The 14,497-nt window shown below is 44.6% G+C and overlaps 1 protein-coding gene across 2 annotated transcripts in view; it reads right to left on the bottom strand.

Annotated features, from left to right (window-relative positions):
* Positions 1-14,497, bottom strand: part of LOC126278886 (probetacellulin-like) — a 408,506-nt gene that overhangs the window by 87,902 nt on the left and 306,107 nt on the right. The window contains exon 1 of one of the 2 annotated variants that reach the window (XM_049979170.1): positions 10,834-11,377. The exons of the other annotated variant lie outside the window; for it this stretch is intronic. Within the exon in view, the coding sequence (XP_049835127.1) occupies positions 10,834-11,032 (199 nt within the window). The 5' untranslated portion in view covers positions 11,033-11,377. Of the gene's footprint in view, positions 1-10,833; positions 11,378-14,497 lie in introns of those variants that run through there. 2 annotated transcript variants of the gene reach the window in all.

The raw sequence follows: 14,497 nt of genomic DNA on the forward strand, positions 1-14,497 counted from the left end.
TCGCTGTGTTCCGCAATTGCTCAGCATAAATTGAACAGGCGCACTGAAACGAGGTATCAGCGGAAATGTTGCAGTTGTGTCAGGCCAGTCTAAATGACTTCTTTAACCGCCTTGGACGAATTGTGTATGTATTAGTATCATCCCGAGACAAAGGGCAAAAAATCAGTGGAAACAGATTCACAGCCGTAGAAAACGGTGAATACCCTAAAGTGATGGGGTAATGTGCTTCTGTCGTGGTGTGGTGCTAACAGAAAATCGTCTTAAGAGACAAACTGTCAAAGGAGCATACTACCAAAAGCTCCTCATGGTTTACGACAGTGTCTGAAGTCGAAACATCGGCGGGTAACTGAGCAAGGTGACGTTTTCGGCGCGCCCCATAGCTCATTCTACAAGGGACACAGTAACACATGTTGCTTCTGCAGATTGTCCGATTTTTGATCATACTCGTATTGTCGTAACATGGCATCCAGTTACTTCTTCCTCTTTGTTCGTTTGAAAAAGCAATGCATGTGGATATCTACGAAATGACTGTCGCGGTCAAACATTCCCTCAAAAACTTCTACAGCCAACTGGATGGGTGTGAAGTCACTCCCTAGTTTTAAATGTCGGTAAGTTATGTGGTTGTCGGTATTTGTTAATTAACTTTTTTTGTATTGTTACTGGATTCCTGGGAATACTTTAGCCGTCCACATCATCATCGTTACGATATATGACGAGATGGCAAGAAGGTTGACTTCACAAGAGGGCACCCAGGTTGCTTCGGGGTTTGAAGTGTGGCGATCTATTGCAGTCATTCAGCGATGGTGGCCATCATGGCACACTTGTGAAAACCATTACGAATTGTCACACCAAGCTAATGGGAACGTTGTCAGTTGTGGATCAACCACGATGAGGACGACCTTCTGTGTTGCTATCTCCAGAAAATGTTGAGACATTGAGGGAAATCTTCACGTGCCGTCCTGGCAAATCAACATGCCACGCAGCTCGTGAGACTGGAATCAGCAGGTACACGGTGCGTGTTGTGTTAGAAAAGGACCTGTTGTGGAATCCCTGGAAATTCCGGGGTTCGTTCAAGAGTTATCTTGGGTGTGTTGTGAGAGGCAAATGCAATACGGGGAAATTATGCTGTCATGGCATACCCATTGTGCAGATTTATTCAAAACTATTATTTGGAGCGATGAGGCGGTGTGTCACTTTAGGATATCCATCAATCGACAAAACTGCCATTCTACGCAGAAACAAATCCCGGGGTGACAACTGGAAAATCACACAGTCGACCAAAATGGAAAGTCTTGTGCGGTATGACTGCAGATCGTCTCCCTGGTCCACTCATATTGCGAGACACCATAAACGGTAATTGGTAACGCCAGATGCTGAATGAATGTTTGTAGCCACTGATTTAACAATTCAGCAATGCTGAGGGTATTCTTTTGCAGCAAGACGGAGCTCCACCTCATGTTGCCTGCACCATTCGTGACTGGCTGGACGAACACTTTCAAGAATGTTGGCTGGGACGGGGAGGACCCCATGAATGGCCTCCGAGCAACCTAGACCCCATCCCCTTGCGACTTCTTGTGTGGTTGCGCCACGAAAGAGATGTACCGAACGAACCCACTCACTTTGGACGAATTAGAGGAGATGATCACAGTTTCCTGAAGAAATCAACTAATGACATCTCTATGCGTTCACGTCGTTTGGTCGACAACGCAGGAGCATGTGTGGTACTTTAGTGTAGTACTAACTTAATCTAATATTCTCACGGTCCTGAGAACGGATTACACCGTGTCTTGCGTGCAAATATTGATTAATAAGAATTTCACGGATATTTAAAATTAGGGAATGAATTCCCATTCACCCTGCAAGAGATTCTGAATTGCAGCATTGTAACACGATTTTGTATGTGATCACCCAGCAGACTGTTAGATCCTATCAGCCACAATTCATCGGCAGTTAGCGTAATTTAACTGGGTTTCAGCTTCAATGTATCAAAATCGGTAAAACTGTACGCACAACCGCAGATTATTCTGGTTAATTAACAACAGTGAACAGTTTGATGAGACTGTAGGGAAGATTTGGGACGACAGCTTCTCAGTTCCGGAAAACGAGGAGCGAGTAAAAATCTGAAAGAGAAGGCGTTGTCGGGCGAATCGCGGGCAGCGTTGCGTAGCGTGCGCGCACACCTGCGCGCCGCTGCCGCTCTCACGCACCTGCGTCGTTAACTGTGTGCGTGAGCGGGCGGCGTCGGGCGCCGCGGCGGCCAGCGCAGACCAGCCAGCGAGCCGTCGGCCGGCTGGAGCCGCGCTGGGAACGGCCGGGGCTGGGAAGCTGGTAGCGGAACGGCCGCGCTGCGCTCATTTGTTCAGCTCGCTGCCAGACGCCACGCCACAGCAGTCGACGGCCGGCGCGGCCAGTTTCCGGGTGGATCGAGGGTCAGCAACACAAGGGGGATGGGGGGCGCTTGCTCACTGCCTTCGTCAACAGTGCGCCTCGGCCAAACTATAGGTCTATTATCACATGCTGACACGAAGATGATCACTGTATATTATATAACCCCTGTCTCGTGCAAATAACTATCCAAAAATCTGGGCACTCTGTCGCCTACTGATTTACAGGACACTTGACTATTTACCACAACACGGTGAACTTTTTGTCTAATTGAGCACCGTGAAGTAAAGAACGAAATCGAGGTCAACACCGGTAACAATGCGTTTCACACGGATTGATTCGAATTCACAAGACTACATCATCTACAGACAGAGGGTGGGCAAAAATATGGAAACACCCCGAGAAATGAACGCTTGAGCATAAATGCAGACGCTAGCCAAGAGTGCAGATTGCGCTGTCGTATTTGACGACGAACGGCAACTCTGCGATGCATCAATACATTGAAAGTGTCAGTGGTGACCAGAATAGCGTTCCGCGTAGCCGTGAGCGCATTATGTCGGAGCAAAAAGGAATTCGAACGTGGGCAAATTATTAGTGCTCGTGTGGTGAGTGGTCCCGTAACGAAGGTAACAGAAGGGTTCGGTGTTCCAGCAGCCACCTCTCTAAGAGTAATACCGCATACAAACAAAGCAGAAGATCACCACCGTTAAGTCACAACATTGAGTGCCGAGTGGGCGTAAAGGATGGATACTGAACAGGATTGTGGTGGAAAATACGACGGCGACAGCTTCAAAAGTCACAGCAGAACTGAATGTCGCCCTCGTGGACCTTGGGAGCAGCACGACAACACTAAGGATGCTCTGTAATTAAGCTGCAGGACAACTTGGAATTACAAAGTCTTCAGTGACGCTAATGCCCGTAAGAGGAAAACAAGCTATCCACTTCCATCATCGTTACCTGAACTTGCCAATATTTTTGCAGGAAGAGTGGAGTGAAATTACTTTCTAAACCATACTGGACCAGTATGTGTCCATTCCGAGACGAGTGGAGGCTATTTTGAAAGCAAACCATTTTCCCACGCCATGTTAGACACAGTAATGTGTTGTCAGTGTTTCCATATTTTTGGGCATCCCCTGTAGAAACTCCAGGCAGATTTTTAATGTACGCATCGTAACTAAATGTTTCTGCCGGCGGCAATTTTTAAGTTGCCGGTTCATGTGGATGCCGATAGACGTCACTGTGATGCCGATAGCTCGTTCATTACCCACTGTGTATCCAGTCGAAATGAATAAAAAGTGAGGTGGTCTGGCGCTGTTGGCTGGGAGATCCGAAAGAGTAGGCTCAGGCGCTTAGCCGGAAAGGGTTTTCTTCTGCCAAGCATAATGGCCCCTTTTATTGTGGATATGTGACTTGCCTCTTCACACGTATTTGTAGAGTATTGGTGAGTGTAGTGGAAGTATGTACAGTGCAGTGTTACACTTCTGGTGGATGATAATGATGGCGTTTAGAAGGGAGGGGTCGAGACGCCGTTAACACCTGAACAGACGGAGTTTTCCTCGCCTGTCTCCACCAATTCCATTCAGTTACAAACTGGGCTACCCAACGTCCGCATGGAGCACAGCACCACATCACCCTACAACTCTAAGTATTCCACGATGGCACCAGCAGTTTCAAGACACTGGTTGGCTATGTAAGGGGAAATCCAAAGGTCGTTATCCGCACTAGTTCAAGACATAGGAGCCCTCAGGAAAGATTCCAGATCAAACATCTACGAAAGTATACTTAAACTATTAGGTTTTCGACATTTTTTTAAGGCGAAGCAGGGTGCCATAAGATTCAATACTCTTATCGCTTCTGTACAGACTTCGTACTGCATACATTCCACAGTCCACTACGTTGAACGTAGGGTTAGTGCTACAGTGCCGTTGACACTACATATCGACGCCACGCCACGCCACGCCACGCCACGCCACGCCACGCCACGCCACGCCACGCCACGCCACGCCACGCCACGCCACGCCACGCCACGCCACGCCACGCCACGCCACGCCACGCCACGCCACGCCACGCCACGCCACGCCACGCCACGCCACGCCACGCCACGCCACGCCACGCCACGCCACGCCACGCAGATAGTCAAGTGGAAAATAACTGCCATTTCATCAGGCAACTAAAACCACGGTTAAAAAAGTAGAAAAAAATCTGGACGAACACTTTCAAAACCTAACATAGTATTTCAGCACAGAAACAGAACTGGACAGATCAGAGAGGAACATGGCTATCAGCCTACTGGTACAAGTCGACGAAAGAAACGACCGAGTATCTAGCGCACCTCGCACAAGCAATAGAAAAGAGAGAGAAACTTAGAATGGAACTCATCAGACTCTAAATGAGCAGGGCAAGCGGCGCAAACTTAGCAACAGGCGCAAACTTAGCAACATAGATACACACATAAGAAACCTCCAAAATACTAGTAATGGAGTATGCGTCCCAGTCAGGATGGCTCCTACCACTTAAGCCTAAAGAATTTTCTCAACTGAGAGAATAATCCTACGAAAACGTTAAGCTCGAGATTAGTAATATTAATATCAAATACAGATACAAACAATAAATAGTGCAAAACTCGCCACAGGAGAAACCAACAAGCAATTCCGCACTAAGAACTTCACAATTTAGAGAAACCACCTATAGCAACTCTACAATAGGAGCCAACAACACAACTAACCTAGAATCAGAGGAAAACTGACACGTAACGAAAGAAAAATCTCTGCAGGCACATACTAGAAGACGACACAGAAGAGGATGACATAGAACTGAAAAATAGAAAATAAACTAATCGAAAATATTGGATCAATGAACTTTGCTGAGTTCAAGGCAATTTTCCCCAGCGGTGTGTTGAAAGTCACGATTGAGATATCCCTCCCTACAGAACGAAAAGATCAAAACCAACAACTAAAACTACAGAGAGGACAAACTCCACCCCTATGACGGAAAAAAACAACCACGACAGCAAAATATAAGAACAAGCTAAGGAGTGTTTTGTGTTTCAAACAATACACAATTCAGTTGGCACAATTGTCCACTGAACATTTGTGAAAGGTTAATACATACTTAGAACCTAAATACAATTGTGAAAATATCCCAAAGTTAAATGTAAATGCATGTAAAAAAAATGGACGATTCTTCTGAGAAAAAATTCTTGTCTTTTATCTAAGTTAAAATTCATCTCAAGTTTCTAGCTTCCATCACGAAGAGCAAATAGTCTTATGAAATCTTGACGAATGTTTTGAAACGTCGTGTATTTATCGGTATCACTTCTAACGGTAAAATCACATCAAAGTTACTGTAAAAATATATCACGTGCTGAACTGTACAACTTATGAAAGTTCTAATCTGTTATTCCTTATGTCCAATACAATGCCAATTTCGCAAATTAGTTACCTGTTCCATTAACGTATACTCGGCTAACCTGCATAGTCGTAATATCCTTACTAATTGTTCAAGCCTAAATTAAATAGTATTCTCAGTGTCAGTAACATCGCTTAACATAATATCATCATTTATTACGTTGGTTCTGAACACTTTTTAACTGGAAACAACAATGAAATGAATTTTAGTTTCTACACGTCCAGTCACATTACCGTGAACACCTGTCAAGGGGCTGAATAACCACCTTTTTCAGCTTGGACCTGCATGACCAGAGCCAGAGGGGTTCTGGAAGGTATAGACTGGGATGTGGCACCACGTAGACTCCAGTGTCCTGGCCAACTAACTGCCCTAGCTTTCATGGTTGAGGCTCCATGGCGTGAACATCTCGATCAAGACTGTACCACAGATTCTCGATCGGGCTTAAATCCGGGGGGGGGGGGGGGGGTGTTTGCAGAATTGGTGGCTAGAAGTGTACGGTAAACTCATCCTCTTGCTCTTCGAACAACGTACGTATATTGCAAGCAGTCTGACACGTTGCACTATCGTGGTGGTAGATATTGCGTCGAGGGAAAACAGACAAAATGTAAGGGTGGGCGTGGCTACCAGGGATAGATGCAAACTTGTGTTGATCCTTTGTGCTTTCCAGAACGATGAGACCATCCAAGAATACCACGAAAACATTTCCCAGACCATAACGCTCTTTCCTCAGTCATGGGTCCTTCCGACGATTGTTTGCTTTCAGATGTTTCACGCCGTACACTCGATGGATCATAAAATATGATTCATTTGAACACGAGTCAGAATGGGTGCATAAACCAGGCGCCAGTTGCGGAGGCCACTAAGCTGCAACGTTCACTTAACGGTCGTTGAGAAGACACTGTTGATGGCCAATTAGTTCATCCGGGTGGTAAGCTGACCAACAGTTGCACCTCTATTTGCCCGTACACATCTCCGCAGCCAGCGTTCACCCTGTTATCTACGGCCTGTGGTGCACAAACGTTGCCTTGCTGCCAGTTTTGGATAGCGCCATTTTAGCATACCAGTCATACTTTAACTACAGCGGCATCCGAAGAGTGTACAACGTTTGGGAGTGGTTACTTCACACTGACATCGAAGGCAGGCGGTGGTCGCATTAATCTGACGCGAACGTGTAATAGGAAAGTCCATGATTTCCTTTATTTACTTCCATGACACCTAGGAATTACTGTGAATTACAATAATTGAACCTTCTTATAGAATAATAAATTACAAATATGACTACAGATGACCTACCATGTTAAGAAACACTAGAACTAATCTCCATCGCTGCAAAGCAGTAACCTTTCATTACTCATTATCTCGACGAAAGAAGGTTGCTACGAAATTTCGAACGCCTTCACAAAATAGAAGATAGTAAGTAACACACTCTTACATTAAATATCACGCTTGTGTCAATTAACACGGAATTCGTGCGTTTCTTTGGCTTATTACTAATATTTTGCACCCCCGCATCAGAGATATACAGCTAGCTTCGACGTTAAGTGACAGAGTTTCTTCCTATAACAGGAATCATCCCTTGGTTTATACAAGGTAATCCAAAAAAGGTGCATTTTAAGTCAGGATAGTGCGAAAATCCAACCTTTGGCGATTCATCACTGCCTGTTATTTATTTTAGCTGTTTATACTGTGTAAATGAACTTCAAGTGACAGTGCAGTCGCGCACTCTCCGGAGAGAGGTTCTTGCTGTGTCGACGATTTTCCTGTATGCAGTGGTTCTCAATATAGCGTCTCCTTTCATTTTCTAGTATAATTAACTGCTCTTCTTCCGCTGAAAACAATATCGAGAAATCCTTCAAGTCGGAACTGGGTGTCTATTACAATGACAAGCCCCAACTAAAGCCATTACTTCATCAGGTCGAGACCATACAGCGTATTGTTAAGTTCCTTCCAACTGGCCATTGCGAAGGACCGAAGAGTTTAAGACTCCCACTAAAGAGAGAGTATGGGCGTGTTTTCTGAACTCCCATTTTCAGGAAGATACAATACCACTCTTTCGAGAAACATCGACCTTACTTAGAGCTTCAATTTTTTTGTAAGCTTTTGACTTAAGCAGTCGATTTAAATTGTATTAAATAGATTCCTGACTTGGATCCTTGCTCTAAAATGTTGACATTATGCGTAATCCGTGAAAACTGCCTTCCATAGCAACAACATTTAACTATTCTGCGTGTATGCTGACCATCTTGCACCTACTTATCTCCAACTTATATCCCATTGGAATTATCAAGGGAAGTTTATTTCATGGTCTTTATAGAGAAGAAATGAACAAATCTCCCAACTTCAAATTATGAGAAAGCTCTGATTTCACTAGTGTTGCGCATTCCTAACAACAGCACACTCGTGTTGGTTAATAACTTCTTTGGCGCATCAGACGTGTTAGGTTCTTCGTATCAGTTACATGGCTTCCTTTGTTCACAAAAACAAACGCTGAAGGGAGACGTACTCAACTTCAGCTGGTGCGTTCTTGAAGTAATATTGACGGAGTCTTAATGCTCGACACAAATATGTGCTGAAGTAAGACCGCGGTACTTCCAGAGATTCAAGTTTTGTCTTACCGTTACAGAGAAAATTGGGCTACACACAGCATTCTGTAACGGAAAATGGAATGCACAAGCGACTTAAGTGGGCTATATGCAACTCTACCAAAATTTATGGGATGCAACACCTGAACACAGAGCGTTATGTAACTTCTGTAGTTGATGGTAAAAATTCGTCACAAAGTTGGTTTCAAACGAGACATCGCAACGATGTGTTTTACAGTCGTCAAAATCAACACACAATCTAAACTTCATGATCAAGTTTCCACGGAAAAAAAGCATGCGTCTTATCATCATCAGGTAAGCGAAATGGTAAAAGGTATTTGAACAACACACAACGAAACGCTACACATGATATCTACGCGTCTGATGCTGAATTTTTTTCCTTAGTGTCACTACGGCAACTCAGTCATTCGAGGAAGCAGTGACGGTCAGTGATTGCACCGGTATCCTCTGATCCGACATGCACAATTGCAAGCGTGAGAATACGGCCTGCGAATAAATGGAGCTGAAAAATAACGGAACCTTCGCTACCACGCCTTAGTGCTAACGTCTAAGACTGGTTACTGCAATTGTACAGGGAAAAAATATGTAGCCATGGATGCCACGGTCATTGCAATAACATCAAGTTTCCTCTTGTTTGCAAATTACTGTACCAGCCTGGAGGTAGGTTTCCAATGCTGACACAAACTAGTGGGAGGAAGTTTTAAAATCATTTTAAAAGATTGATTTCAACTTGGAAAAACTGCCGTATTACAGTATTTCCAAATTATCTGACATAAGGAGGATTTCAAAGAGGAGGTAGTGTGCCTTCATTGACAACCAGTGAAGTTCTTTCTTAATTTGTTCAAGAAACACTATACGAAACAGCATGTTATAAAATTCGGTGTTACCCCAAACCTCCACCTGTATACAGAACGCCGCATGGTATTCGCGCCGAGTAACCAGCACAAGTATCGCCGCCTCCCGTTCCTCTATGTACTTACTGACCAAGCAATTAGAGTATGAAATTGTCGGTGAAACATTTTACTAAAGGAATAGTCATGATAGTGCATTGCAAGACATTTTCGTACTGGACGAGGATTTTACGAGTCGAGAGCCATGCTTGTTCCCTAGTGCATAGCCCTTTTTTAAAGAGCAAGGAAATCATTTTTTGACGTTACCGTATGTTTTGTCGTAAGAAGTATCACATTTCTTTCGTTTCAGAACAGACTTAGTGCCCGGACCTTGATTTGGACGAGACAGTCTCTTCCTGGCACAGCCGCAAATTTCCGAAGGCGCTAGCAAGCCACGCCAACCTTCTCGCCCACAGAAGTCCCAGAAGCAGCAGTGGTAAAAATCTTCAACATTTTCGCAATATTTTGCATACTACAAGATGACATGGCCAAAAATGCAACAGAATTCGACATGTATTATATTTGTCCTTGACCGTATTACACAAACATTTTACCCTTTGCAATGATTATGCAACGTGCCATTATCTATTTCCTCCGCAAGTCAACGTTTGTCTTACCACAGAAAGCAACTATTTGAAGACAAACTATCCAACAATCGTTTGCTTTTCACATAATTATGTGCGAATGATAAGTCATTTATCACATCGATCAGGAAAATAAACCAGAGATTGCAATACTCAAAGTTATGAGCGTAAGAGTCTTTGAACACTTGCACGGACCCCGCACTGACGCGAGCATAAGAAAACAGGAGCAAAAAGTCGCTGAACTGGTTCACTGATAACGGAACCCGTACACCGTGTTATCGCCCACAGGCGGTAGACAAGTGAGAGACGAACACACCGGCAGCGCCGCTTTAGGTCACCACTACTTACGGGCTGTAGTTTCCCTGACAGGCACGAGCTGGCGACGAACAGCTGTTTCAAAATCTCGCGCAATTCATGTTGTAGTTACTCACATGTTACGGCGTACCACTAACCTTGCAGTGTATCCGAGTTTTAACGTTTCATTCAGGTTGCGTAAGAAGCATTCTCAATGTAAAATCTAAAATCGGAAACAGAACGTATTTCTTTAAGCATTATTCTTTCCATTTTAAATATCCTATGTATAATATAACAGAAGTTGCAAGTCTTTCCGTTAAGTTCCACGGATCCCAAATGAAATCTTCACCTATAGAACTGTTATTCAGTTTACAAAATGAATTTCCATCGACGGCTCGAAACGGTGCCACAATTTGACAACTCGTTACGGGCACCCATGTAGGCCTCCAAAATTTAAAGAGTCATTGCCAGTACAGAAAGCTGCCCGCCTACGCAGCGGCTCAGTTTAAGGCCACGTCTACGTAACTTCACCCAAGCAGTCTTTCCACTGACTGTTTTTCCCATGGCATACACTAACTACCGACTTAAGTTTTGACAATTCATAGTGAGAATATAACCAGAATTATTAAAAGCTGTAATATACGTTAGGTGCTACATACAGTTACTCACCCGAGAATCTGGCTAGGAACCTGTAGAAGCGAGACGCTAATGTGGCACATAAACATGTGAGAGTTCTTGCTACTAAAACCTCTGCAGGACTCCAAGGGCCGGGCGACCACTCATCTCGCGAGAAATCCGAGTCCATAGTTTGGAACTTTGGCGATGAGGCAAAGCCCAAAGGACTATTATCATAAAAGTGTTCCTTCATTCTCGGGCGTTGAATTCCGCATCCCAGACGTCTACGAAACAGGACGTCGGACTTCCCTTTACGTGAAGGGCACCGTCCCCCCGCGGGGAGAAAAGCAAAAACACTCCACCACTGAAGAACACTGACACACGTTCTGTCATCAGATAATATCCACCAGTTCGGCAGCTGTATGTAGTTTCGAAGAAATCATGTCACTTCACTTGTGCCTCTCACACACACGTTGAACTCGTACAGACGCAGACGGGAACGGGCGCAACGGCACACACCCTCCTCTCGCTTCGGCGCTCCAAGAGCATCTGTCGACTTTTACCCACACGGCCGGCTGCCGAAGTCCGAGCCGAGTGCGCACGAGACAGCCCGAGCGCGACTCCCCCTCTACTCAGCCCTTCCCTATATATACCTCCCACTTCCGCACCGACAAAATTTTCATTCGTAAGTCACCGCGTCATTGGGAACGGAAGCAAGATGGGATACAGCCTGGAATATGGTTTCTGAAACAGAGGAATAGCAACTGTTCAAGATAAGCGTAGGTGTACTAGAAGGAAGTACCTTTAATGACCGCCTAAGATTGTAAAAGCCTTTAACAAAATATCTTTCACAAAAAAGGCGTTTCAAAAAATCTTAGTGTTCTTCGCCATTTTTATCAAACACATAGTATGGCCATGGGCCGAGCTTTAGTAGAAGATTTGTCAAATAACTTTGACAGTGCAATACTAGCCTAGGAGACGGAAGACTCCGCAAACCTTACTGAATGACAAATAACGAGCCCCTTTACTTTTTACTGAAGCTCATGTTAGACAGGCTAAGCTTTCGCCAAACAGGTAGTATAAAATGTTAAGCATTCATAGTACTTTCTCAAGGACACTCAACGTAAATGATACAGAGTCCCGATTCGTCTAACGGACGACCTTGTCGACAGCTATAAAATACGCCCAACCCATCAGCAACGAGACGCACCTTCCTTTCCCAAACACCTGCATCGCTCCTAAATTTTAGCGCCGTATCAAAAATCGAACTATAGAACGAAACACTCGAACTGAGGACCATTTCAGTGAAATCGTTTAATGCAAAGCGGAGGCAAAGTGCTTTATACATACATATATACACAGCCCGACGTTTTCGGAGCGGCAGTGTTGCTTAGTGATGACGTCATGGGTATGACGTACCGGGCTCGTGTAACCAGTAAGATTACCTTGTAGGGCGCAACTCCCGCTCTGATTATATCTCGTTATTCAGACAAAAAGATTTCACTGACGTACTGTTTTACTGGTAAGGACATAACGTTTTTTAAGCTATACGAAGTCCTGTGAACTATCAACTACTATATACTTTTTCAATACCGAGTGAAGAATAGTTCCACAATCATGGAAATGTAAACACACACAACACACAACACACAGAGAGAGAGAGAGAGAGAGAGAGAGAGAGAGAGAGAGAGAGAGAGAGATGCGTTATTTAGTACCAGTACATCCTCCTTTCTTTATTGGCGACAAATTATGCATCTTTATGTTGGAATCATGTTAACGGGAAAGGAACGACTCTTTAAGTAGACCAATGTCAGCCGTGTTAGTTGACTACTATCCGTGTGTGACGAAAATTTATGGTACATCTACGTTTCAGGCGGTCTGGTAGAAATGCCTATGGATACTCCGCACCTTCACGTCAAATGTATCGACAGAACAATACCATTGCCCGCTGTCAACATTATGAACAAAATGGCAATTACTGACACCCGAATTAGGCAAATGAAGTGTCTATTAAGGTACTGGAAACACGGAGTATAAAGTAAAATACACTTTTTTCGTTTGGCTCGTGAAGAAATCCTTTGTGCATCGTTCAAAGCGGTAAAGAAGTATCCACAAATAGCTGGGCACAACTTGACGCGCCCTGGATAAACACGTCGGCCCGTCTCAGACGCGCTACTAAAGATAATCGGTCAGATATCCTTCAGTCGTATATGTATTTCTTGTTCCAGAAAAAGAGAGAGCTTTTTAACTACGATATGACTAATCAGTCTTTGAAAGATAAAACTAAATTCATAGATAGGGTAAGATTTTCATTTATTTGTCACTACCGATATTCGAGGTTGAGTAGCTTTAATAATTTAGTGAGGCATGTAAGCGGATGTTTCATACAATCAACACATCATAACCGTTAACATTTCACCGTTATTTCAGTTTATTAACAATATCGTGTATGTTAAGTGTCATGCAGTACGCTGATCACCCACAACATTATGACCATCCACTACTATTTATATAAGCCTGTCCAGGCGATGGCAGCGTCAGTTGGCGAGGAATGACTGCTGTCACACACGCACATTACCTGTAATATCAGTGAGCGTACTGTCCACTTGCAGATGGGGAAGGCGCACGCGATATATCGGACTTTGAAACAGGGCGGACTGCGATGACCCGGAGGCTCGGCACGAGCATTTCGAAAAATGCACGACTTGACTGTTTGAGGAGTGCTTCGGTGACTATCTTCAACACGAGGCTACCCTTATTACAGGTATCTGATGTCACTGGCTGCGCTGTCTGGTTAAACAGGACAGGCGGCGAACTGCGGCGGAACTAACATCGGAGTGAGCAGAGTACAAGTGCGAACACACAGTGCACCTGAAGATCGGCCTCCGCAGCCTACGACCCACGCATGTGCAAATGTTAAAACCACGACATGGGCCTGTACGACTGAAAACGGCATGTGACCATCGGCACTGGACTTTTGGAGCAGTGGCAGAGCGCTGCATGGTCTGATGAACACCGATACCTTCATCATGCCAATGGGAGGGTACAAATCCGTCGTTTACCAGGGGAAGAGCTCCTTCACACCCGTACTGTGGGACGGAAACAAGCTGGCGGCGGCTCCATTATGCTCTGGGGAACAATGGGTCCTGTGGAGCTCGTTCAAGGCACCATGACGGATAAGTAGTATGGTACACTGGGGTTGCAGACCCCACACACACCCCTTCACGACGATTGTGTTTCAAGATAGAAGTGGCATTTTTCAGCAAGACAATGCGATATGCCACACGCCCAGGAGTGTGATGGAGTGATTCGAGGAACACAGTGGCGAGTTGCAGTTGATGTGCTGCCCCCCCCCCCCCCCAACTCGCCAGATCTGAACCCAATCGAACACACATGGTATGTGACTGAAGGTGGTGTCAGAGCTCATCGCCCCCTCCGGCCAAATACATGCCTAATGGTATACAACAGCAGTTAATAAAAATTGGGTTCCTGTGAGAGAGAAGAGTAACAAAGCCCAAATATCTTAATGGAGGTCTTCTATTCACACGGTTTTGGAGCGATACCCGTAACAACTGAACGCTTGATTACTCCACTATCGTTATCAGGAAGAGGTGAAACCTTATCTAACAAAATCTCAACCATCATAATGAATGAAATGTTTACGATATTTGCTCATAAGCAGAGGGTCTGGCATGTGCGTCACCAATTTTGATCAAAT

The sequence above is a fragment of the Schistocerca gregaria genome, chromosome 1 (genome assembly GCF_023897955.1).
Source record: "Schistocerca gregaria isolate iqSchGreg1 chromosome 1, iqSchGreg1.2, whole genome shotgun sequence".
Taxonomy (NCBI): domain Eukaryota; kingdom Metazoa; phylum Arthropoda; class Insecta; order Orthoptera; family Acrididae; genus Schistocerca; species Schistocerca gregaria.